The 27,724-nt window shown below is 41.8% G+C and overlaps 1 protein-coding gene across 5 annotated transcripts in view; it reads right to left on the reverse strand.

Moving 5' to 3' along the window:
* Positions 1-27,724, reverse strand: part of TTBK1 (tau tubulin kinase 1) — a 114,363-nt gene that overhangs the window by 49,621 nt on the left and 37,018 nt on the right. For 3 of the 5 annotated variants that reach the window (XM_052806747.1, XM_052806745.1, XM_052806744.1), the window contains exons 4-9: positions 24,740-24,813; positions 21,055-21,195; positions 19,846-19,950; positions 2,916-2,981; positions 1,304-1,396; positions 448-573 (exon numbers count right to left, since the gene is read on the reverse strand). In XM_052806747.1, the coding sequence (XP_052662707.1) occupies positions 448-573; positions 1,304-1,396; positions 2,916-2,981; positions 19,846-19,950; positions 21,055-21,195; positions 24,740-24,813 (605 nt within the window). The other 2 variants (XM_052806749.1, XM_052806746.1) reach the window with 2 other exon arrangements.

Below are 27,724 nucleotides of genomic sequence, written 5' to 3' on the forward strand. Positions count from 1 at the left end.
CAGTGAATGGGAAAAAAAAGTATGTTAAGATGAGTATTAAAGAAAGAGATAATAATAGCTAAGGCCCATATGAGTCTGCAAGAAAACAAAGGGGTTGGTGTGTACTGTTAAGCTGTTGGCACAGGCTCTGCAGACTTTGGCAAGCTGTGATAAAATTCTGTCACATTTGGAGTATCTCAACACTTCTGTGTTTTAATGAAAGCCAAAAGTACTCTGTTGCTTGGGGAGAGATTTCTGGTCTGGAGCACAGGATTATTTTGGACAGGGTGGTGGAAGGGGAAGAGAAAACTTCTGAGTGTTGAAGAACTGTCCGGTCCAACCTTTCTCTCCCAGTCCTAGCAAAAGTATTCCTCAGCCATATATGAACACGTGCATGGGAATGTTAGAAAATTCAAATGCCAATCCAGAGTGCCATGCATCAGATCGGTAACAAAGAAAGGCGCCTACCTGATAGTCTGGCTTGGTGAAATAGTCTAGGCTTGCAATATGGTCCAGAAAAAGGTGGAATTCTGAAGGCATGTGTTTTAGCAGCATTCGGTGTTCATACTTCTCTTTTATCATGCCAACCTGCTCCTGGAAAAAAGAAAATATCTCAGAGCCAAGAATCTCTTCTATTACTTCATATTCATACAGTCTTATCATTCCTGGAATACCATCTAGTCTTATCATTCCTGAACACGGCCTCTTCTTAGACCCAGCGCCGTGTCTACACACTTCTCCTGTGTGGTGTCCCTAGCAAAGCGAGGTTGATCACTGCAGGCAAAGGCCAAAGGGGAATCCTGAGTCAGAAACACTCTTCAGAAGCTGTCCCTTTAGCACAGCCTTCTGCACAGGTGACCTGTTTCTTTCCAGGGATTTTATTCTCTAGCACAAGGTATTTGCAAGACAACATGAACAGTTAGCTTTATTCTGTTTAACTTTCCAGTTGCAATTCCCATTTGGCTTGTTTGGCATGGCAAAGCGTTATCCTTCCACCTTTCTAAAGGTCCTGTTTATCTGTCAAAAGGACAGCTCAGCCCTTCTGCTTTTGTTGTTTGCTTTGCAAGAACAAAGTCAAAGTCGCTTGATCAAATATGATTAACAACGTGCATAAGAAAATATCTAGTTACTCCAAATAAGACAAGCTCCACATTGTGCATCAGAACACACAAAAGCAGGTTAGCATCTTGCAGCAAGATCTGATGAAAAGCAGGCTCTGGCTTTACTTCAGCAAAAAGATGCACTGAACTGCAGGAGGAATAGTAAGAGTCATAATAACAAAAATGCAGCACCCTATCTTAAGCACAGACACCAGGTTTCCTACCTTATCTTTGATCTTTCGCCATGGAAGCTGACCAACCGCAAACTCCACCAACATGTAAAAGAGGGACCACAGATCATCATGTCTACCCATCTCCTGGAGAAAAGAGAGACGAAGACTGAGGAGCAAAGTTCCATGCTGCTCAGTAGTCCAAGTGTGCTCTCCAGATGAGCTACCTCATTTTAAAAAGCAGGAAGAAAAGTCATACTTCCTATTCAATGATTAAAGAAGCCAGATTAAAGATGCAAAATCAAGCATTTATTAAACTTGGCAATGTCTAATACAGTCACCTGAATAATCTCATTTGTTTTCCTTTTTGTGAATATATTAAGAAAGAGGTTTTTTTCTATACAACAAAGCATAAGTTTTCCATAGGACTTTCCCTCACTGAGTATACAGGAGTGGAATATTTATTAATGGGACGTGGAATAACCTAGATTAAGAAAAAAAACAAACTTTGTAGAAAGTGGTTTTTGTCACTATTTTTAAACTAAATATCATTCAAACTCTTTTCACAAGACAGCATTTACTCAAGGACTTTTGCAAAACACTCATCAAGCACCACAACAATTTACAGATTTGTAACATTTCCACATACCACTCTCCTCCTGGCCTAGCAAATGGGAAATTGAAACAATGGGATTAAGGCTGAAATTGTCAAAGAACATACAATAATTTTTGGTGCTCAACATCCAATGTCTAGAACATGATTTCTAAGAATAGCATGCATTATACAGCAATTTTTGTGCCTAAATATACCTTCAGCTGATGCCAGCTACAGCTGGCACTATCCAGCTCTTCCAAAAATTACACCTCAGGTTTCTCAGTGTCTCCCAGGAAATAGAATGAATTCATGATGGCATTCAACTGCCCTCCCCACATCACACTTTCCATCTTCTGCATACAATAACTTCTTTCCCTAAAAAACCTTGAAACTTCCTCATATGGCACAGGTCATCCTACAGATTCATCCCAAATAAGGCCAAAAACCTGGAGGTAATGCAGGAGGGCTGATAGTTTCCATCTGGTAAGGCACATAGCGCAGAACCAGAGGACTTACGGTTTACTGTCTACACAGGAACGTTACTGAAATAGGACGAACGAGTGTTTTGAGAAGAATGTTGGATGAGACTTCTGGAAGTGTTTAGAATGAAACAGGCCAGACGCTATGTAAATACTGGCTCTTTTCAGGGAAAAATAAACCTAGCTTTTACTAGGTGGCTCTTCACCTGACAGCATGATGTTAATATTAAAAATTCCAGGTGGAGAATGGATTTGGGGACTTGGCATTTGGTAATTCACAGCCAAGTGCTTCTAGAAACTAGCAGCAAGCAGCCTGGCACTTAACCTGATTTTCACTTTAGTGTGGGGGTTTTTTCCCTTAAAATGCAACAATTACAATTATTAAGGCTGCCAACTAGAGAGGATCCAATAACTGAATCATAATTTTGATTTTACGGTCAACAGCCTTGACCACCTAATGGAATTCATTTGACATACTAACTTCTGTAGGTAACAAACCAGAACTCACGCCTCTGACTTCTCTGCTCCCAAAAACAGGCTTCTGAGGAGAAATAACCTTGCTGTTAACTCCTTATAACACAAAAATACTCACTCGGTTTTTGTGTGCATTCACCGAAGCGTAGCGGACCGTTCCTCGAAAACCAGCAACATTGCGAGGCTGAAGGGAGACAACAGAAAATATCAGAGACAGAGCAGATTACTAAATCCCCTGTGCAGCTAACTCCTGAGAACCTCTCGTCTATACTGTTATTCCATATGTACCCAAGGGATACAAAGCTCTTACTGCCTTCATCTGCTCTAGCAGCCAGCTAAACAGACAGCATTCTCCAAGTCTGCATTTCTAGAAAAGCTTATTTTACAGAGAGGGCAAGGTGGTTACAGTGATAGGTTAGAATAGTAATAGTCTAGGCATAGAGCTAAGAACATTATTCAAGATTGTATTTTCCTTTTTAAACTCCAGGTCAAGGGAAAAGCTAGTAAAGAAGTGCAAGTGCAAAACTGAGTCATGAATAACATCAGCTAAGCAAAGCTTGAGCGCAGCCTGGTCAGGACAAGAACGGGTATCCCCTACTCTGACACAGGGCAGGTGACCACATGCATTTGCTGACACTGATTGTCAACATCCTCTGTAAGACTTAAATTAATTAAGAACTTCTGACTTTCAGAGTTCTTGCTTTTTTCCAGATTCTTCCCAGTATATCCTAAACCATGTACATGTATTTTCTCTTTCTCTGATTCTCTTGTTCTTTGCGTCCTCGGGAAGTGGAGGCTTGATCTAGCGGCCCTGGGAAGAAGGCAGTCCTCCCACGACTATTCCTCCAAGCTGGAGGCTTTCTCTGTTCTGGGGGCTGAGCAACACTTCCAACTCCTTCCACTGCTGCCTCCACAAGAACATTAGACCATGCGAGTTCGCTTACTGAGGATGTCATTGTTCTGAAAAAACTGCATTTAAATAATGACATCCACCAAATCCTTTCAGCTTAGCTAGAAGCACCAGAGTTAACAGCAGTACTTTCAAAATTCACGTGGCAAAACCCAGTTCAGGTCCAGACATCTTCCATCATAAGGCTAAGCTTGGGCAAAGAACTACTACTCTTGCAGAAATTTGATCACATTAATAACAACTCTAATTTGGTAACTTGTCCCACTTAGGTCAGTTGATTCATGTTGTTCCTTCAGCTCTGCCTACACTTTCAGAACTAAGCCTAAAACTCTGCACTTTTATTCCAGGGCACCCTTCTGTCAGTTTAAATACGTACAATTCAGTTGCTTCTTTTTGGGTACAAGGAAGTTGCTCTGAGTTTCAATACTCTCAGAAAGAATAAAACTTCAAATGTTTTTTAAAAAAATTCACCAACACTGTGCCACTAACACAGACCTGAATGGTGTATAATGCAGCTCTTAAGTTATAGTGACTCCAAGCAAAAAAAGCTACAAGTCTATCTTATGACTCCTTTATGTTAATCAAATACTCCACAAGGAGAACCTGTATGCATATCCCATGCACTTTAAGCAGCATTTAATCTTGCAGTACACCAGCCTGAGCTGTAAGCTACTTATTTAGCAGCAGGTAATAGTCAAGATATTATATTCATGATCATGTACTTCATTCCTCCCGGAACATACATTTAGGATTTCCACTGACAAATGATTGCAAAATATTTTTCAGAATTCCAGTGAACTCACTGACGTGAGCTCCTGAAAAGCAGAATACTGGCTACTGGAATACATCTGTTGGAATCAGCCATCACCATAAATGTCCTCTACATATTCAAAAGCAAGAGGACATTCCGCTTTTCCATCATGAGTGGAAGCTAGTGTGTTTGGATACTTTTCACGAGCCATAAAATAAGAGTGTATTGTGAACAATTCTAGTGTGCAACCCGTAATGTTTTCAGAACAAATATTGTTCAATGTTTGCAGTCCATGGGAGTTTGTCTTTCATGTCTTTCCCTACTTCAATGTCTTCAGTTATCAACTGTGTATATACTGAACCAAGTATACCGCATGTGCTGGTTTCAGTATGGTTGGCAATGTCTCTGAAAATCTTTTTAGATCAATACTTACTATTTCTGGCAGACAGGCTATCTTTGCAGTTTTTAATTGCATCTATTCTGAAAACAACTCTAGGCAGTTTGCAAATGTATTCCCCTCCTCTTTCAGAAGCAAACCAAAAGCCCAGCCACCTTTTAACTGTGCATCTGTCCCACAGCCAACAACCAAGCCAGTCCAGCAGCTGAACCCAAAGGGGTCTCGCTCCAGTCCTCTCTCATGTGGTACCTCAGCGAAGGGAGAGCACTGCAACTGAGCAAGACTTTGCAATTGTTTTGACAGGACGTTTAGAGATTTGAACAAAATAGGCAGATGCTAACTGTGTTAACAGCATCTTTTTCTCATAAAGGTTTCACCTCTTTTAACCATATTTGACTGCCCTGCCAGTCACAAGGCAATTAGTCATGCCTTTTGACTGCATCACTAATCACTGCGATCAAATATTTCCATGGCTGTGGAGATACCTTGTTTTTCATCCAAACAAACAGCTCCTGCCTGAGCATTTATTGTAGCACATGCTGTACACCCAACTGTTATTGACTTTTCTTCTGAATTCATCAATTTTCCAGATGATTTCTTTACACTCCTCATTTCTTCCAGTGAACAAATTTCATACTACCACTGCATTGCCCAGCAGTGGAAAAGAGCCTGGATAAAGCATCCTTGCTGTCCAGACCCGTCCACATTTGAAACAGAACTGAAATTTTAACAGTTAGGAGCTTCAGACTCTGGAATCATATATAACCCAACTGGTTTGAATCCCCCAAATTATAAGAAGGTAATAAGCTAGCAAGCTGAAATACAATTTTAAACTATACATGATTTATTTTTAAATTTTTCTACATCAGTATTACTATCAAAAATGTTACTCAGGCTAAAGTATATCTCATCCTGCATTCAGATTGTGTCTAGCACAAAGCTGAAGTAACTTATTACACAGAGCTGTCAGGGAGATGACAGAGATATGAAGTATATTGCGTTGTGTTAGAACCCGGTTTAAAATGAGTTTTAGCTTGGGATAATGTGTTAGATCGCTACCACAGAGCAAAAGTTATACTCTGCGTTCCTTTTAATATATTAGCAATGTACACTACCTCACAAAGACAGAATTAGGTAACAAAATCCTGTACGAAGTGGATGCATTGTTCCAAACTGTGCTCTTTTGCACCCATCAGCTTTTCATCATTCTCCAGTTCAAACACTCATGATCATTTGTATTTTAAGTGTCAACAGTGTCTCCCTTACGATTCACATGAAATCTGTCTTTCCTGTATACGCTCCCTCTATTTCAGGAGTGCTCGTATTACCTCATTAATCTGAATCCCTGCTCCTTACACCATGTTCATACATAGATATTAAAATTTTTCCTCTTGCCTCACTGGTCCCTAGGTTGGTATTTTGAATGTCCCAGTTTTCATCTTCCTTCCTGAAACCTTGTATTTGGATGCCAGTACTTTCCTCCTGCCGTTTTTTTTGCCTGTGGTACTCTCAGGGAACATGACCACTGGATCCTCCCCAACTTTCTGGAAGCCTGTGCAAACACCTCATGAGATCCACCACCTTTGCCCCTGGCAGGCCTGCTGTCATCTAGGATCATTAACCCACCTCTCCTGGAAACAGGAAAAGGATTTCCAGCAGTAAGAAAATGAAAAGAAAGTTAGCACAGATCGAAGAGAAGGTGGTAAGGGGAGAGAGGAAATGCCACAGATCATGGGAAGCACTTGGAGATATATCTTGAATTGAAATGACTTGTTGGAAAAGTTGTGATAAGAAGGAAAAGTGAAAGGAAGCTTTAACTGAACTAAAAGGAAGCATCTCGGTGACTTCTAGGAATCTCCTGCTTCCGTTAGTTAGGCTCATAGGGGAGACGCAGGAATATGCATCTCCACCTCTTCTGCGGAGACAAATTCTGCACCTCTTAAATGCGTTTTGACTTGCTAATTTAAACAGCAGCACTTTGTAGAATTGTTAATGACAGCAGCATATTTTATCCCAGTGGGGAGTCAGAAACGAATAGAGGAAGCTGGAGCCAAAAATGTAAGATAAGAGAACTCCCCTCCCCTTGCCTCTGACACCACAGAACTGACAAAATCACAGTCTCTGGCACCACCCAAATGTCTGCCAGCCCCTCAGGCAGAATCCCAAGTGCTCTAGGCCTCTGCATCATATTTAGGTAGCTGTCACGATCCTGCTGAAAAACAAACATATCATGAGGGAAAAAAGAAAACCAGGTGTAATTCGGACTTCCATATATAACAAAAGCACAAAACAAAATGAAAACCCAGAAGCATGGTGATGGCTCACTCACAACTCATAGCAGAGATGGTTACGAGCAGCGGATGGGAAGCCAACGCATCAAACACAGCCTCAAAAGAAGAGCCCAAAAGAACTGTAAAACAGAGAGAAACCCAAAGAAAAACATGATAAAAAACAACAAAATGAGAAAAAAATTAAACAGAAATGAATCAAAAAACAATTCATTATTGTATCCCTCCAGAAACCTGAGTCTCTTGTTTAGCTGTTGCCATCTCCCAGCATCCTTCCCAGGGCTGTTGGCTCATGCTGTATTTAGTTTCATTTAGACACAAAGTGTTGAGTGAGCCTGTGCGGTTTCTGAGTGCTACGTAAAGTGGTGAGAGGGGTCCCTCTAGAGACTAACTTTGCCCTGCTCACATATCACACCTAATAGTATAAAAAAAAAGCTGAGAGCAGAGATGCATACAGCCCAACCACAGGTCAGTTGTACGATTCTACTGTGATTTTCCTTCCTAAAATTATCTGATACCTACACCTCCCTTCCTCCCCCAATCAAACTGATCTAATAACCAACAAGGGGAGCAAGTTCTAACGTTAGTGCATAAGTTTCTAAAAACGAACAGAGATGTCCCCCTTGGGTTTCCACCCAAGATATTTGGCTTTTTCTGCAACCACCACCTTGCCTTCTCACCAGCAATCTCTATACAATCACTGGCTTTCCAACTTTACAGGCTTCACAGCTGCCAGCTCCAGGCATCTTCCCTTCCCTGGTGACTGCTGTAGTGCTCCACCTAGAAATAGCGGGGTCTCCGCTGTCTGGTGGGATGCAGAATGGTGGTTTGAAAGAGAGCAGAATGAAAGTCAGTGCTGCTTTTAGGCCACGTGCGCAGTCGCTGTATCTTAAGATGTCAATTACACAGTATAGAAACATGAGGGCCACCCCGATCAGAGGGAAGAGCCAATATTATATTGCATAACCTTAAAACTCAATTCAGTAAACTGAGGAAAAGACCTCGGCTGAGAGATATTTATACCAACAGAAATCAACTAATAAAAAGCAATCAACCCAATGGAGTTTCTTATTTGAGTCTCAGTATTCCTCTTCCCTTAAAATATGCAAGTTCTAAGAATTCTGTAGACTGTGCATGAAATTTAGTTTTGAGAAAGTTACTTAGTAGTCTCCCACTATTCCTTCCAAAGCAAAAGACCTGAAGGAGGTGAGTTAAAATGCCATCTTTCCTTCTTTACTTTCGGAGAATTCAAGATTTCCAATGGATTTTAACATCAGAAAAGTCCAGGGTAATAATTTTGTCTTTCTGAATAGCATGCACCAACCATCTCATTGTGCGGTTCCTGTGCCAGAATATGTGCTCTAGATGAGGATGCCTTTCGCACATTAGAAACAGGGCTAAGAATGAGCATTTTTAAATCAAAAGCTTATTTCAGCTGTAATCCTATTTTTCAATTATCATTCGATTTTTATCAAGAGAATTTTGGCCTCGGAGCTGCACTTGTTTCTTACATGCATGGTCCCATTGGGGAACAAGTAGCACAGAATATCCCCATGGAAAGCATGGGGAGTGCTTAGTAAGAAAGACAAGTTTTTCATGCACTGTTAACACAGAGCAGGGGAACCACTGAAATGGCAATATTTTGGAGAGCGTTGTAGAGCATTAGTCACATCTCATTTGGGATTTACAGCTCATAATGCTTTCCTGGGGTCAGATGGAGAAGACAGTCCTTTTCTACCAAAAAGAAGACGACAAAAGACAGTCGTGGCAATCACTGAGATGCAGCAATGCTAAGTTCTAATCTCTCCGCCCCTTGCACAGACATGAAAACCATACCTCCCTCCTTCCAGACTACACCCTCACCCCTAAGCCACAGGGTGCTTTGAGATGCAAGTCTAAGAACATCCATGTTGGAAAGGATCCCTTTTGCACAGAATAATTGAATATTTATTACCAAGAGAGAGAAAGTGTATGACAGGCACTCTGTAACCTGGCAGCAAATGCACTTACCTGATGGAGGGGAGTCTTGACCTGCAATCCAACTCAACATTCACTTGCCCAGGGAGTGAAGCCCCTGTTCCCTCACCACCACACACAGTAATAGTTTTCTGTTCCCTCTCTGTAGTCCAGTGGGAAGAATAATCAGAGCTTCAAGTGGAACAGCATCGACTGGAAGGAATGACACATTCGGACATACCGTATCCCCCCTGCAGCTTGGCAGTAAAGGCACTCAGAAATGGAAAATGGGATCTCAGTTCCCTGCAGGCATATATGGGATTCGAGCCTGAGTTGTCCTTCCTTTTCCCTCACCCCTGTAGCACAAGAGCTCTAACCAGAGCACTGCTACACAAAAGAAAACCACCAACAACCTGAGGCAGATGATCTGAGGTCACCCTCACTGAACCAGGGCTTGCAGGGGAGGAAAGCAGAGAAACAGCTAGTTATAACAAGATACAAGAGTCCCTGCTTGCTAATAGATTTTCAAATCCACCAGCTAGTCTGCTTTTAATACATTTATTTCAACTGCATTGGCTTTCAGTAGTTGTCATGTTTTAAACTAGAACGTGAACTCGCTTCTCAAGTCCAAATTTGCTACTCCAACAATGAAAGTAGCGATAAGAACCTTTACATAATTTTCATGATGATCTGTTTTAAAACTAACCCATTCCCAGAGAAATGGCATTTCTCTAATATATTAAATGTGCAATATTTTTAAAGACATAGGTCCATTTTTTTCTTTTCCCCATCTCTGTGTGAACCAATGTGACTATGCTGTGCTTTCAGCCTTTTCTCCAATTACCTTTTTACAATACAAAGTTCGAGACAAAAATCATAACCCTTCCTAAGCTAATATAGTACTCCGAGTACTGCAGGTCCACAAATTTGTTTATTCTACTGCAAAATGTTCATCTCCTACATAACATTACCGCTTTACATATATTTCAAGTACAAAGTAAGTATAAAAGCTACTGGGCTTCTATGTTCGATTATTTGGGGGTCTTAGGAGGTAGGATTTAATATCCTTTGTGTTATAGCTCATTTTCCAGTGGGGGGAAAACTATTTAGTAGAAAAACATACCATACTCTCCTCTTCTAATACCTTGTTCACTGCAGCGAAGTTTATTTTTAACACTATGCACAGACATTTGGAAAATAAATACTTTTTTCTCAATTAGCTGACAAATTTCTGCAGCCTTCACCATGCTCGTCTGAACAGGCTATGCACTGTCCTGCCTACAACATCTTCTTTCTGCCCACTGACTCACAGAGCCGCCCTCGCACATGTACAGTATCTACAGCAAGGCACTGCAAACTACTGCAGTGCAGTCTGAGCCACGAGGAGATCGAGATGTAATCAATGGGCTGCAGCTGACTAAGCTAAAAAAAATGCTTGCTGAGCATAACGGCCCAGATCCTGCAACGGGAGAGAGATTCCAGGAAAAACATAGCCTCTCCTCTATTTTCAAATAAATAATTAAGACCAAGCTGCTAAACCCTTGACCACTTTCAATTAATATTTGTGGAGCCACAGGGAATATGTTTCTGAAGGCAGGGTGCCACAGGCAGAGAAAAAGTATAATGCTTTCTGTACTGCACGCTAGTGACAAAACTAGCAGACCTGAAGAAAGACCAGTAATGATCATGGAGTTATCGTCCAAAACCTGACCTACATTAGTACAGAAGACCTTCATAACTCAGAACACCTCCACTATATAAGCATATGCTGTTCATCATATTATCTGTACAACAACGTTCATGTCTATTTTCCCCTCCAAGTTCAAATTTTCTTCTCAGCCTTAGTTCTCTGTATCAAACACGTTCTGCTAGTCCAGCTCTCTGCTATAAAAATTAATGCAAGATAAAAATTTTAACTTGTGCACTTTCTATAGAAGATACTTCCACAATTTAAAAAAACCCAACTTTTCAATTCATTCCCCAGTTGTTTAGTTCTGTTGTCCTAAGATGTGCATCAACACTGACTGCTTATACTGCTGCATGGCAAAGATGGGTTGTACAACCAGGACATCACAGTGAACAAAACTGCTCATGTCTTTATCTGAACCATGGCAGGAGACTGCATCTAGATGAAATAATAGTTAAATCCCTAAAATGGTCTCTGCATCCTGTAATATCAAATTTGTTATGAAAGGTCTTGGGATTCACCCCAAAATGGACGTTTTCATGGGAGGGAAAAAAACAACCAAACCCAAACAAAACCACAAAGAGAAAACTCAACTCGTTTCTCAGAAGAGTACCCTCTGCATCTGAAAGCACTTATTAACTAGAGCTGAACTAAGATACCCTCCATAAGCCATCTCCCCTTAAGCAGATCTCCAAGCCTTCCATAACTGAGAAACACATGGCTTGAACTAGTGCCCACTTGAAACCCACTTGGATGGAAATCCTCGTGCTGATAACAAAGTATTTGACACATCAGCATAACCATATAAAAAACTATGCTTCCTTGCTACTGAAGTTGTACAATAGCACAAATCCTGGGAAGATCCCATGGATAAAAAGGTATTATGGGGTGTGGGAGGGTGCAGAACGTAAGCTTGAAAAACAAGGACAGTGGCCCTGGATGAGGCAATGGGATTGCTTTAGGTATTTAGGGAAGGAAAAACTGCTTCCTATGTAACAGTAGTCTGGACAAAGGTCAGATTGGTCCAACACAACACTGTCCCCAATCTACTTGTATTTCCCGATTTTCTCCTCCAACGTGGCAAAAATGGGGTGCAAAAGTTCTGCAGTAAGACAATCGATATGGAAGAAAACACCAGTTCTTTCTTTCACCTCCATTTTTTTAAACGTTTCTAAACAGATTTTATATTTACCCATTTTCCTGCTGCTGGGCTAGTTTGCCTGCATGCAGCCACAAAGTGAAGCCACTGCAAAAATCTCAGAGGAGAGGGGTTAAAAAGTAAAGCACCCTAAAGCAAACTTTTAACAGTAGATGGCAGAGATGGCCTATACCCACAACTGCTGCTACCATCACACTATGACCAACACAAAGAGAAAGGCTCTTTGCAAGAACAAGGCCAATAGATGCTCAGTCCACCTCAGATCTGCCTAGTTTTCTCTCAGGTATGCTATGAGAACTCTGAAAAGCCAGCCCCATCTCATCAAGCGTCACAACAGTGATCTCTGATCTGTCCTGTATTCCCTTCCCGATGACTTCTAATGTTTGAGCACCTTCTTGAAAGCTGCTGAGTATCAAACCCATGTTTTCATGAAGCTATTCCATAACACCAAGGTCTTACTTATCAGTGATACCTGTCAGCTCAGAGGCCACTATCATATATGTGAAATTAGAACCGTTCTCCCCGCCAAACACACACCATGAGCATCACCCTTTATCTACACAATTTCACCTGCCGGTTTATAGCCCCCCCACTATTTTCTATAGCTGGCCCTTACCTTTACCACAGCACACTCTGTCCCATCGCTGCTATTTAGACGAGTCTCTGACCTGCACGCATGCGCTGTATTACTCTTCCCAATGCATGCTGACTACGTGCGGCAGCAAGTGATGCCTCATGAATAAATGCATCCCTTTATAGGTTTAAATTTATCACTGAGTATCTTGCTCCTATGTAACCAAAGAGAACAGAGGTGCTCTCATTCAATTCTCAAGGCTTCACAGTATTTTACAGACTTTTATAAAATTACTTTTATTCACCTTCTTGCTCAGGTTATAATCACAATCTTTTCATTCCCTCTTCATGAGAGTTTGTCATTACTGTCTTCTGAATACTGTTTAGATCTGCAATACGTTCTCTGAAACTGGATGGGTGGTATCTTACGCATCATCAACTGTTACCTCATCTAGATTTGTATAAAGGCACTAAAAAAGGTTTTGTAGCTTTCATCATTCTATTCCATATGGACCATAACAATTGCATCACTGGCTCGATGCATCTCATCTGGTAACCTGCCTCCAGTCCTAAAGAAGGTGCTTCTGGATATCCTACAGGTAGGGTACATGTAGTCGGGCAGATGCAGTCCCCTTGCTTTCTGTTTAATCTGGCATGTGCAATACTAATTTTTAAAAGGTGTAATGTTGGTTCAGACCCCATGCACCAGAATGAATACTTGAAACTCTCCTGAAGAACAAAATCAGTAGAAATGTGGCTAGCTGGGATGTAAATAGGAAAAGTCTACACAGCTTTTCTAAGGGAAAGTAGCGCATCACCAACAGTGTTCTCTGCAACATTTGTGCATATAGACAAAGGCAACCTAGCCGATATAGTACATCTGAATTTTCAAAAACGTCAGTCCCTGAGAAAGTTCACACTCTAAGAAATTACACTGCAAAAGACAATGCTTCTCTCTCATTTGAGTGGTGGCAATTACAGTTGTCCATTAAAGAGGCAACAAACTCTTAAATACCTGCACACAACAAGAACTTTACGATACAACCTGGTCAAAGTTGTGTTTTCAGTTTCCCCTCTGCTGTTACATTATTTCTCATATCATAGACAAGAATGTTTTAAGATCAGCCAAATTCAGAACCCAATTTCCTTTAGATCAAAGTTTAACTGTGAGATTCTTGATGTTTAACAAAAACTTTGGCATGAAAAGCATGAAAATGTTGATTTAATTTTTTCCTCTATTTATGATATTTGTAAGCAGCACAGTAAATAGACAACACAGCTGTAACAGTTGTGACAGCAATTAGCAAAACAAGGGTGCAAAGGGGCCCAGAAACTTTGCTTGGGACAGTGTGGGCCTGACAGGCTGCAACGATGGTGGTGATGGGCCACGGGGCTTGGTCCCCAGCATGGGCTGATGCGACTATCTTTAGCACATTGGAGACCTCAACCCAGAAAAAGCCCCAAAGGGAGGATGTGGCCATCCTCACTGGGCTGCGGAGAGCACCTGGTGCCTCTGCAGTGGCCTCATTTCTAAGAGTACTCTGGCTGAGTTGTGGAGTTGCTAGGCGAAGGAGCTGTGGTGAGGTGGGAAAGGAGGTGAGCAGACTGTGTAGCATCAGGGAGGGTGAACAAGAGATCGACACAATCTTCACAGAGCCTCTGAAAGCGAAAATCATGAATGCTGCAACGCAAGGAAAAAGGGACAACTGGCGGTTATGCCCAAAGGACCAACGGATGAAGACTCCCAAAAGGAGGGAAGCTAGCAGCAGAAGGGAGGCTCCTGCTCCAGATGCTCCAGATTTAGTAACCTGGGAACTGGTGAGGAGGAACAAGACCTGTCAGGGGAGCCAGCTGAGCCTGAACCAAATGCTCATACCAAGAAGCAACGGTGAGTGATGGTCACTGAAGACTCCTTCCTGCAGGAAATGGAAGCCCCATCTACTGGCCTGACTTGATGTCTCAAGAGCTTTGTGGCTTGTTGGGGGCCTGGATATGGGATGATAAGGACAGATTGCCAAGGTTTGTGTGGCCCTCTGACTATTAACCCTCGCTGCTCATTCATGGGAGCACCAAAAGCACCTGTTTTTCAAGGGCTGACCTTGAGTATACTAAGAGTGACTACAGATTTGGGGGCATGGGGGCCCGGGTGCTGTCCTCCTAAATCCTGCCAGTGAGTGGGAAAAACTTAGGTAGAAGTGGATGCATCCTGCAAATCAACACCTAGCTATCAAAGACAGGGCTCTGGCTTCTATAACCATGGGTCCCTCTTTAAGGAAAAAGGACTGTTGGTGAAAGAAGGGGCCCATCTGGCAAGAGCATCTTTGCGAAGGCTTTGCATCTAGGCTTGCTAACCTAGTGAGGAGGGCTTAAAGCAAGTACAATGAGAGAGGATTACCATAACCTGAAGAGAAATGGAAGAACAAAGGCTGTGAGGAGGTGCCACGGTAGAGGATGATAGAAGCTCTCATGTCTCCCCTGGGAAAGCAGCACAACTGGTGGCCCACCTCAAATGCCTGTCCACAAACACCTACACACGTGAAACAAACAGGAGGAGTTAGTGGTCCATGTGCCACTGCAAAACTATGATCTCACTGGGATTACAGAGATTTGGTGGGACAGCTCGCACGGCTTAAGTGCTGCAATCAATGGAAAGAAGGACTGGGTAGGCAAGGAGGTGTGTTTGCACAAGAGTGGCTTGAATGTATGAAGCTCTCCTTGGAGCAGGCGATGAGGAGACAGTCACTACTGATGAGTAAGTGATCAGCACCAACTAACACGGGTAACGTAACGCTAAGCATCTGCTACTGACTGCCAGATCAGGAAGAAAAAGTAGATGGAAGCCTTCTTAGACAACTGAAGGAAGCCTTGCAATTGCAAGCCTTGGTACTCACAGGGGGCTTGAATAACTCTGCCTGGAGAGGCAATATGGCAGGGTGAAGCAATCCAGGAGTTTTCTGGTGAACATTGAGCAGAACCAGAAAAACAAGAAATGAAGGTTAAGAGTTACAAAAAAAGGACAACACTGAACAGGAGCACAGTTTCTTGTCTCCAGCATTAGGTCATTCACCCAAAGTTTGGAAGTCTCAGGTTCAATAACCTCCTCTCCTACAGGAGTTCCTGCATTCTCACCTGACAGCAGAGTACCACAAACATTGTATATTTAAGCCACAGGCAGAATGGGAGCAGTCATATTGCGATCTCTCTCATTGAAGCTTTATAGCTTTGCACAAAATTAAGACATATTCCCTAGAAAACGGACCTCAGGAGTCTCACAGCCCTGGAGATGGCCCTGTTTACTGTGACTAAGTAATTTTTCCACTCTCTGTTTCAGTAAATATGTAAGTATTGAGCACCAAAATGTTTTACTAAGGGTAATGGACCAGGAATACTTTGTGAATTATCACTGACAGTGCTCCCTTGAGAAATGGGAAATCCCAGGTCAAACATACCCTGCTGAATACAGATCACAGATCTTAACCAGTATTTGCAACCTTTCAAACGGGAGAAGGTGGGGCTTGGAGGGTCAGGGGGGAGCAGTGAAGAAATCAGCATCTCCTCTAGCAGTTTTGTCAAGCTGCCTGTCTTTTCCTTCATTTCCCTGTCCTCGCAAGTGTTTGAAAACAAAACCCTCCGGAAAGATTAAATTCTTTTGCACTAGCAATCTGTCCTGTTTATCATAATAGCCAGAGTCCCTCCTGCTAGCCAGGATGTTCAGTCTGACCCAAATGCCAGAAATGCTGACGGTAGCCAAAGTAACAGCCTTCAGCCAGGCCCTAAGCAGTTCTCAACACACAACGGACACCAAATGGCTCCATGACTGATGCACATCTGCTCTACCTGTCCAAAGGAGTAACTACCAAAGACTGACTTCTACAGCCCTCAGAGGAATATCAAGTAATGAGACTGCTGAGAACAGCCAAGTTCCCCTGATTGCAAAGAGAGGGAAAAATTGTTAGTGATGCTTCCTTACACACATTCTGGCCCCAACCATCTTCTGTCTTTATAGTGCAATATGAGTTTCTACAAACTGTTATCCAAGAGATTTTTGCAACATCTGGCAAGGGGCAAGTGGTAGAGGGGTGAGACCATTCCCATGCAAGCAAATCTGTGCAACAACAGCTTTTCTCGAAAGAGTAGCATTTCTGCTAATATTAGCATCCCACATAAGGTAGAACAGTTTTGTTTTCCTAGAAGCACAGAATAAATACAGATTCAGAATAAATTTGGATTTAGTTAAGCCAAGTGGCCCATAACTTCATAAATGCTGAGCGATCAAGTTGAACTGTCAACTAGCTATCCTCTGTAAAAGGAGGATACATACAAACCAAATACATAGTACTCATCAGAAGCTTAGCAGAATAACAGCTCCCTAGGTAAAAGCTACTGTGGTAACCCTTGAAAGAGGGTCTGGAAAGCCAGAGTGGTAACAGCTGAGGATGGAGGAACTAATGCTCAATGAAGATCATGGAGAGTAGAAATGATCCCACCTCAAAGCTTTAATCAACCTCTAGAAAATCAGAATGAAACCTTTTTAGTGACAGTCTATGCTATCTGCCTACTAAGGAGCTCTTTGCCTTTTCATATAAGAAATTCATACTCTTTGGCATCAGTGAAGTGCACATAAAAAGTAAATACATAAAATCAGTGCCAACACAGCTTTCTAGAGGATTTTGCTCCACAGAATCACTGGCTTCTCCCTTTTTCAAAATCAAACTTGTTTTCAAAAAAACCAAGAAAAGTAACCAAAAATAAGAAGGCAAAAGGTAAGTCAAAAAACCAAAATAAAACCACAGCATCCTAAAGGCCAGGCCCATTATCTGCTTTACTAGCAAGTCATTCAGAGTCTTTCTGAAAAGCTGACAAGCAAGATTGAGGTTATGAATTTCAGAGGATGTGAAAACAGCAAATACTTTTTATGGTATTGTTCATGAAGTATGACAATGCTTCTGAAACTGTAGGAAACTGCACAGAACCTACTTGAGCAGAAAATGTTTGTTAATAAATGAATATGATTGACAGCAAAATTCAGACATGCTTCCAGAAGAAGCGAGCTCCTTCCCCTATCTATCTTGTGTATTGTACCTCAGAACCAAATCACAAAAAACCTAGGTTCAAGATGATCATGTTATAAATTTGGGAATTATATTCTTCATGGATAAAGGAACTGAAAGAGAATGGAGGAAGAAGAATCTACCTTACTGGCTTGAAATAATCTCTTTGGTGAAATAAAAGATAAAGTTCTTTATTAAAAAAAGAAAAAAAAAACACAAAAAAACCTCATTTCACTTTTCGTCATACTGCCCTTCACCCCCATCTCCCTCCTAATCCTCAGTGCATTATTTGGGCACCAGTGACACCATGCTTCTCTAGGCAAATGTCTCAGTCCAGAAAGTGGGACTCAACAGTGGCATCAGGCAGCAGGGACACAAAAGGATCGAACAGCCTGGTGACTATAACATAATGTTAAAAGGGATTCAAGTAAATATGTATTTTTTTATTGTATCATTGTTGTCAAAAAGCCTCACCACCTGAAGTGTGGCATGGCAGAATAGGTACATTAGGTATATGAAACTTTACCCGATATGATCCTCCCACATCCCAAACAAACCAAGACCTTTTACCGCTTTCAGCAGAGCATACTCCCACCCCTCTGGGGATTCCCATGTCTTTTTTCAGGAAAAGATTATGTGTCATTAGTCCTTCTAAAAGACCCATCTGTGACAAGCAAGCAGCCAACCACCAGAATGACCAGAGTTAAGACCGACTTTCTCAGAGTCTTGCGTCCTAACAAAGCCCCACCTCACCCACACCAACCCAAGCAGGACACAGCTTGCGAGACACAGCTGAAGAATCTTTTACTCTAAAAAATGTCAAGGCTGGATGTAGTGCTGTTTCCAAAAACAGGGCCTGGGAGTATTCTCTATGGATGTAGCAAAATAAAAGCAAAGTAATTTTAAGTTAGTGGGAGAAAGGAAGAAAAGACAGGATCCAAAAGAATAGACATCTGGAAAAATTAGCTTCTTTAATTGTAAAGAAAGAACAGTATTCAAACAATGGGACTTGAAATACAGACATAAAACATAGTTGCTTCACTGAAGCAATGAAGAAATTTTGCAGAAAACCAAATGCCAGTTTCAATCCATAATGGGCTTGAATTCTGACTGCAGAAAGAGGAAAGGAGTGGGGCTGCATTTTGAAAACAGCAACATGGAGAAGGCTTATCCCCAAACTAAACAGCATTGACAAGGAAGACCAGTAGTACTGAGTGTGTGTCTTTTTAAGAATAAGATGCAGACACACAACCTTCAGAGTTGCTCCCATCTACAGCTAATAAGAAAAGGCTTGCAATGTCCAACTGAAAAGACTTATAAAAAAAGAAGAAAAAATAGAAGAAAAATCCCCTAGCTCTGTTCATTTGCTAAAGACACAAAATCCACTCACTGATCTTTGCTTTATTCCCACTCCCCAACCATATCCTGCACTACAGAGTCTCTCAATTTAGCTCTCACACTGTCAACAATTATCTTGCAGATGGAAAAGATGTGCAGACCAAAAGGTATAAGCCTAGGATGATAAACAGAGAGATTGTCTTGAGCCCTCCCTGCTGGCGCTGTGTTCCGAAATAAAACTAGGAATGCTCTGACTGATACCTAGAGCATCTGAAGCATACTGCATCCTTATGAGTGACCCCAGATAACACAGTGCTGGCAAAAGAACTGAAGATAATGCACATGTCACATGGCGCAAGTTATGCCCCCTGCCCTTACCTCCCCTCCAAGCAGGCACGCTGTAATAGTCCTGCTAAGAAATCTGGACAGAGGGCAATATACACAAAACAGGCAAGGGTGAGAACAGCATTACAGGTTGCAGTTCACAGTAAGCTCAGCCTCAGAGATCAGGTCAGCCTCTAACTTTTAGCATATTTTTCATAAAAAGCTTTAAGAATGCACCGACCTGGTTCCCCAGATCGCAGAGAACTGAACTAGACCAGTCCTCTGGGACTACAGAAGTTCCGTGGCCAGCACTGGCCTCACCCTGTTTGCTTGGCCATAACGTACTCAGTAAGTATTCCAAGCCTGTGGAAAACATGATTATCCTAAAGGAAAAAAAAAAGAAAAAAAAAAGCCACACACCTTGTAAGACAAAAGCAAGCATTCCTTCTTAGAATCCCAACTCAGTTGAAGTCACCTGCTGCTTCTCACCTTGCAGAAAATGCAGTCCAATATAATGACCAAGCATAACAACCACAAAACGAACAAAATCACAAAATCTTTCCATGCCTAAGCAGTTGCAGAAGTGGAAAAAAAATTACTTAAAATTTACTTACTGGCCGGACTTCACCAGTAGTGTTGGTATACTGACGGGCCAGACCAAAGTCTAACATGTAGCACTTCCTGTATGTTGAAGGTAAGCGGCCCATGGCAAAATTGGACTAGAGAAAGAAAGAAAGAAAAAAATCAATTTGATACGAGCAACTTCGGTAAGAGTGCATTTGTTAACAAAACTTTATCATATAGCCCCATATGCCTCTGGTGGAAACGTAAGTCAAAGACAAGAATTTTAAGATACATCTTAAACATCATGATTAGAGAATCACTGCCATGTTAAGAAGTTCACTTTGCAGATAAGTGACTGTGGAGTCTCAAAATAACTAAAATTCACATTATCTTTGCTAAATTTCTGCTGCTATGAGCAAGAGCTACATTTAACACCACTAGCTCTGCAGTTAGAGCTCCACCACTTGCATAACAGGCTGGAGTTATTGTAGACAAATGCTTCTGCTTGTGATTCAGCTACTAGCATGCATTATTCTGCCCTAACTCCCAGAATCTCCAATCGCTGTATTGCATTACCTAAATTTATTTGAACATTCAGACATCTAAAAAACACCGGGTTTGGTTCTTAGTAAATAAACTGACAACAAGCAAATGGAGCAGCTCTTTTTTAACCCCCATCTTAAAGTTATATCCTTTACCATAATAGATGGCTGCTAAAGGATTTCTGGCCAGTCACATTAGTGACTGATGCCTCACCTAGGCAGATGACCAACATCGTGACAGTGTTTCCAACACTGGAAACTGTGCTCCAATTTTTTTGGCAATTGCTAAGAAAAGATTAAGAGGACTATGTAGCTAAGTCAAATACATGAAATAGCATTTATTCAAGTGATGGGTCATAGAGCAAGACATCCTTTCTGAACCCTCTTTATAGTAATAATCGGTTGGACTCCAAATGATTGTTCAAAATTAGATTGCTTTGTCATGTGATCTTGACTGGTACCAGTCTGACTGACACCTACTAACCCACCATGAAGCAGCCTCTGCTGATAAAAACTAGTTTGCTATGCACTTAAAGGAATGACAAAACTATATTACTATTCTGTACTTATAGAAAATAGCCAATGTGTTGGACAGTGGGAGTGTGCAAGGAGGCCTAAATGCCTCTACTGACACCTGCCCATATTCAGACTGTCTTTATTGACCCAAGCAGAACAGACAGACATACAACCAAAAGGAAAATTTCCAAAACAACATACAGGCTTGATGTCACGATGCAGGAATCCCACAGAGTGAATGGCTTCTATTGATTCCAGAATCTGTTTGCCTAATCGCAGCGTTGTGCTCAGCGTGAAAGTCCCTCGAGGCTGACTCCTTCTGAGATCTGCAAGATTTCGCCCCTGAAATAATCAATAAAACACTTAAACCATCACACTAAAGCATAGCATTTCACAGCTGCAAGTTCTAACACGCATCCCCAAAAAGCAGAAATGCTAATCAGACAGGTGCTCATCTTATGCCTCCTTTATTTCTTGTATATGATCTTCCAATACCTCCTTTTAACTTTTAAGTGATGTATTTGCTGATAAGAAGATACCAGACCGTTATCTTGGGAAGTCAGCTGATGTGCTGTTTGGGAAATAGGCATGGCATGGACAGCAGTGCCTCAGACTGTATGAGCCCAGCATCTCCTTACTGTTAAACCCAGACTATATAGAAGGTGATTTAAGAACAACCTTTGTCTGTTCTCTGGGCCATCTTAAGATTAAAGCAGTACAAATATGATAAGCAGGTCATAAAGCCACTATCTATTACAGCTCATAGAAGCAGTTTCATCAGAAACTCCCTAGCACACAAGTGTCTGGCTCAAGCTCAAGTCAGCATTGTTGTGGCAACACCACAATGGGGAAAGGTGTCTAACAAGAGAATCATACCCAAAATCAGGTGAGGAGGATTTTTCCACTGACTTAAAAAATACTTATTAAAAAATCGGTAATTTACTTCCAGTTAATTAAATTTCTGGGGAGAAAAAAGTCTACCAGCTGTGCATGAAAATAAAGACTATTTAGCAAAAAAAAAAAAAAGACAGACTAAACACCAGACAAATCACAGTATTCTTTGATCTCTGTCATCTCAGTTTTGTCTATACCTCTTTAGATTTGTAAAGAGAAAGAAGGTGTTAAAATGAGTATATTCTATGGCAGAGTACCCCTCTAATCCACAGAACTAATGCATTTATCAACTGATCAAAAACATTAGGAATAAGAGTCCACTGTTTCAGAGAACATGCATCAAGAACAAAAGTTACAGGGACATGCTGATTATCACTATACTATAGAATCTCTTGATTCTGCTTCTGCAAAGACATACGTGCTTATAGTACAAGTCCAGATGTATTCAAACAAAATTTACAACAGAAGATAAAAAAAAGATTCCAAACATTTGACAAGAAAACACAGATTGTTCTCCAAACCAGTGAAATGCCATCTATTCATCCACCCATTTCCAGTTCTCAAGTTATTTACAGACTTTAAGGGGCCAACTGCAACTGGCTCTTTTAACGTATGACTAGTTTCTCAAATTGGTTTGACCCGTGTTTCACTTCAGGGCTCTGTCCCTTAAACAACCACACTTGATACAGGTCAGCTAATACAGATACAGCCAAGTCACAGCAACTGGCCCAGGTTTGCTCCTTAGCATGAACAAAATAAGACTAAGCTACTTCTCTAGTGCTTATCTTTTTTAATTTCTGTGACAGTTTACTAGAGGCAGCACAGATTTGTCACTGCTATCCTGAAAGATCTGAGTTGCTGAATTGACAGCAGATCTTTCTTTCCACTGTAAAGTGGTTCCTTGGACACCAACTCTCTTATCCAATGATAATAGGGAAAGGCAGATTTTTTTCAGAGCCGCACACTGAAATCTTCCGTAACTTTCCCTAGCTGATTTGGGAGACAGTCTCAGACACCTGCTCTCCAGAAACAACCCAAGGCACATGAATATCCAATACTGCCTCCAGGAAAAGACAGAAAATGAGCATTATTTTCCAAATAAACACCATCAGGCTGGCTAAGAAACAGGAGATTCAATGAGTTGCAAAGCTTAGAGTGGACACCTCAGTCCCAGTGACTAAAGAGAAAGGGAGAGAATTGCAGTATACAACAGTCAGAGGGACACATGATAAACCATGTCTCAGCAGACCTTGAAGTTGAAGGAGAATTTTAGCCTGAAGAGTGATGGTGCAAAACTAGCTAATGCTTTAAGTATCAAAGTCTTCATTTGCAAATAATGAAAGGCTTTTTAGCTCTGCCTACTCTATGAGCTCAGCTACATAGTCAAGAACAGGCTAGAAAGTAAGAGATTCTGTGCAGAGTTTTTTTTCAAGGTATAGTCATCTTCATCAGGCTTGTTAAGGACAGGATTGGGGGGTTAGAAGCCTTGCTGTTCCATGAGCTCCAGATTAGCTCTTTCAAGAATCATATTCACACTCACACTGCAGCAGCAGCAATAGCCAGGCTTGGTTAGAGAGCAAAAGGTTTTTTCTATCTGTAACAGCAGTTGGGATGCCAGCAGTGCATAAAAGGCAAACCCAAGCACCAGGAATTTACTGGTTTTATATTTCTGCCTTGCAGTAGAACTATGCTTCAAAAGAATCAAAAGTTTATTTTAAAGAAGTACTGGGGTCTGCTGGTGTCTATTTTACTTCATTCAGCATTCACCAATTAAAAATAACCTGCCAGTTTATGCAGCAGCTTACTTCTCATTACTTAGTGCTTCAACCTTCCCACTTTCCTTCAGCATGTTCTATCACCCAAGTTACACATCAAGAAACATGACATGGGCTGGAAGGTCTTCAGGGGAAGGGTAGGCTTGTATTGTATAATCACACAGTGCTTTGCACAGCAAAGCCCTGATCATACAAGCTGCAAGAGAGATAGGACAAGTTCCCTGTCAACTCTTATGACAGGTGCTGAAACAGGCCAGCTTCCAAGGCAACTGTGTCAGAAAGAAGCACCTTTAGTTTGAAAGTATTCCCCTCGAGCCAGGGACAATCTCCCTCTCCTTAAAGGCCTTTCTTCCATGTGTTTTTGACTCAGCCATCTCTTCCCACTTGTTCCCCTCCAACTCTTTCTCCTGTGACTGCATGCTGTAAAAGAAAGCGCTTTCGTGAAAAAGAAAGCTGTTTTCATGACAGTACCACCATATTTGGGGTCTGAAGATCTAACTATATATGTTTTTTGGTGAAATTTCATGCTGAACCATGCAGAGGTCCCTGCAGCTCCTGCTGTTACTGTGGCTTGTATAGACACTCATGTAAGACTTCAGCTGGCTAACTCTGATAGGAGTAGCTGGCTGTCGAGCAGTACAGTCCCCATGTGCTAGCTACCCAAGTATTTACCCATACTGACTTAATATCAGCAGTGTTCAAACGGGAGAAAACACTTCCACAGCAGAAGCCAAGCTACTGCTGAGCTTGGTAGAGACAGGGGAGCCAGAGATCACTCCTTTTCGTAGAGAAGTCTGTGCTGCTGGTGTGATACCACCGGCTCCCACCGCACTCTGAGCTCTGATACAAGACACATATTTTGAATGCTGCATCACAGAGCTCAGCAGGAGATATTTCAAACAGCTGCCACTGCTGCACGATACTGTGGGTAGCTCCTGCAAGCATTCTGAATTGAGTGCTTTCCCCAGAAAACTGAGAGAAAGCCATCTTAAACAGAGAAGGAGAGCTATGAAATATCTTAGCGCATCTTGACAACTGGAGCTATCCCAAGGGATATCACAGCAACATCACCCCTTCTCACTGTCTCCCATTCCACCCACTTTTTATCTACAACAAAGTCTCCACACCAGTGCTTGGCCTTATTCTCTCACTGTAAATCCTTCCCTGTGATGCCATCTCCATGGGACAGGGTGGAGAGGGGGAAGCACAGAACTCACCTGAAGCTGCATGACCACATAATTAAATTTTTCATTCCTTCCACAGCCAATAAATCTGCAAACATGATCCTTCCCTGAAAAGAAACAGAAACATACAGAATGGAACATAAGATAACAATCCTGTGATCAAGATTTTTAGAAAAATGGTTTCTGATCAAGGGCTTGTAACCATCAGGGACATCAGGCAGGGAGTTTTGCAGAACAGACTGATTTTGTTTGTACTTCTCAGTCTTGTAGCTCAGGATAGTACTGACATTCAACAAGAAAACCACCTGTGAAATAGCCATGAGTGGAAATCAGTGTCAGGGATCCTTGAATCCTCAAACCGACACAGGGCACAAGTGAGAGTGTGACAAACCGCAGTTTATTCCACCACCACGAGCATGCAACACCACCACAGCCACCACAATCCCTGAACTAAACCACGGGTAGTGCATATGACCAGATGGTTTACAGGTTCACCGGCAGCACACTTAAGCGCATTACACCAACTTTACTCAGTAAATGCTGGCTTTTACACACCACCACTACACTTGCCTATTAGCATTGCTTACCTTGAACAGCTAAACTAATGCTACTTCAACATGGATGAACTCTAATTTTAATAGTCGGAAACATCTGGAGAAGAAAGATGCTTATGGAAAAACTCCATTGAAACATTAAAGCATTTTCATAATGAAAGAAGAAAATAAACCTGGGCAATTTCATGTTGAGTTCTGGCGTGGTGTTAGAAGTACAAACTACACCTATTCAGGCAAAATCAAAACCAACCAGGCCCCCCCCCCAACACTCAGCTAGTCCTCTAGGTTCATTCTCTGTGGTACAAAAGTGCTGCTGTTGCAATGTCTACATTTCATCACATGGCACCAGGCAGGACCTAACTAAAAAAAAAAAAAAAAAGCAGAAGGAGCAGAGGCTGTGGTTTCAGATCCTGACCTGTAAAGGATTTGTGATAGTGTGCTCTCTGTATTAGCAAAAGGGAAAGTACGATGCATGCGTTTCTCTAATAGCAGGCTACTGATAACAGAGTAAAGGTTGATGCACACCACAATGGTGAACAGTTGGTTCCTGGTGGGGTTTCTAAGCAGGGAAGAGGGTGAGTATCATTGCATCACTTTACCCTGTATTTCTTTGTAGCACTTGAGCAATGGTGATTTTAATTAGTTTTTAAACCAAAGCTTATTGTTTGATACTTCCCACTTTTAAAATAAAAAAAGGAAGAACATGAATATAGACAGAAATCAGTAACTGCACTGCCTGTAACACCCTCAGGACCCTGCTACTGCTCTCATTGTGTGCACCACAGGCCTGGGGCATCAAAAACTTTTGGGGACAGCAAGACGTGACCTGGAGGGCAGCAGGAGACAAAGCAGCAGCTTTCTCACTGGAGAACCAGAGCTTTGACCAGAACAATATGTACAGCTGTGGAATATGGAGCTCCATCCCAGGGCTCTCAGTAAGATCATCAAGAGCTCAGCAGCATCCCACAGCAGAACACCCACACTCTCTCTCCTACCACAAGGAGATAACAGAGCTGCTGGCAACCAGAACTGGAGGGACAGAGGCCTTGGTTACCCCTTACTCCCTTTGGAAGAACAGGCTTAAAACAAACCAACCAACAAATCCTAGTATCCACCTATATCTGGTTAGGTAAGCAGGAAGGTTATGTGGCTGCAGATCCTTCATGTCTCTGGCACAGACTTAAGGACCTTGTCCAGTTTCAGAACTGGGTGTGCAAGACCATGCTGAAACCATCAAGGAGTGTCACAAGCCACCATATTGCAGGGAAAGATACTCAGCGATCAGGAAAGTACGGTCTTCAGTATACATCAGGGCAGTCTGCACACTCTTCCTCCATCCCTTTTCTCACATACCAAGCCCATGCCCTGTGTGTGCCCATGAGTACTGGGTGCCACTGGTTTCCTACTATCTGCAAATTCATTGCAAATTCAGTATTGATTTTGACATACAGGTTTTTGGTTTTCTGAGGGAACTCGTTGAGACACTGTCTGGATATAGCACACATCCTGGCCTGGGCATTACCAAGAAGGGAGCATCAGGTAGCCTCAACTGTCCTACATGTCTTCCAACCGTGGGTCCCAATACGGATGGCAATGCTGCCTGCCGACGTGAAGGCAGCCTCAAAGCCAGATTTGTGGCTACAAAGTCAACATATCTGGATAACCTCAGAAAGAACTAGTTATGTTTCTTTAGGAGCTTTTGGTACCTGTGTGCTTCAGCAAACGAGCAGTCTACACCGGTCTCAGACAGGATGGATGGGCCAGCGCAGGTCCACACTCATCCCAGACCGGACTCCTTTAAATCCGTACAGATCCACACAGACCAGCCTGGCTTACTTACAGACACACTGAGTCCTGCTTTGCTTTGTTTTGCCTTTCAGAGCACCAGGAGATGGATATTGAGGCAACAGCCAAAACAATGACTGTTTCTACTGGCAATGAGAGCTATTGTGTAGTAAAAAGGGTAAATTACTCCAACTTTTACTTGTTTTTATTGTTTTAAATAATTGCAAAGCACTGATATGCAGGACACCATGTGCTTTTTATTGCTGTAAAACTAAAGGCAAGAACATTAAAAACCAAACCTCTGACGGGGAGAACCTGGCCACCTAAATAAATAATTTCAGCAAAACAGGAGTGGTAGTGTCCAATAGACTTGACTGTGACTTAAGGCACATCCCTGCTAATTCAGTACTGCCTCTTCTGATTTTGAGTACATTCCTGAGACTTTTTTTTTTAAATCAGTTTCCTACATAACATTATTGTTTTCTGGATAACAAAATTTTACAGAAAGAAAAAGCATTTAAATTTTTTATTTATTATCTTTGAGAATTGTATGCACATTTAGGCTGACAACATGTTTCCGCTTACTGTAATTTTTTAAAATTACGAACTGACAGTTCTTGATGACCCACATCCCCAAACTGAGTTGATTTTATACTGAATCCTCCTCTCCAGCCTAAAG

The sequence above is a fragment of the Harpia harpyja genome, chromosome 13, assembly GCF_026419915.1.
Source record: "Harpia harpyja isolate bHarHar1 chromosome 13, bHarHar1 primary haplotype, whole genome shotgun sequence".
Classification (NCBI taxonomy): domain Eukaryota; kingdom Metazoa; phylum Chordata; class Aves; order Accipitriformes; family Accipitridae; genus Harpia; species Harpia harpyja.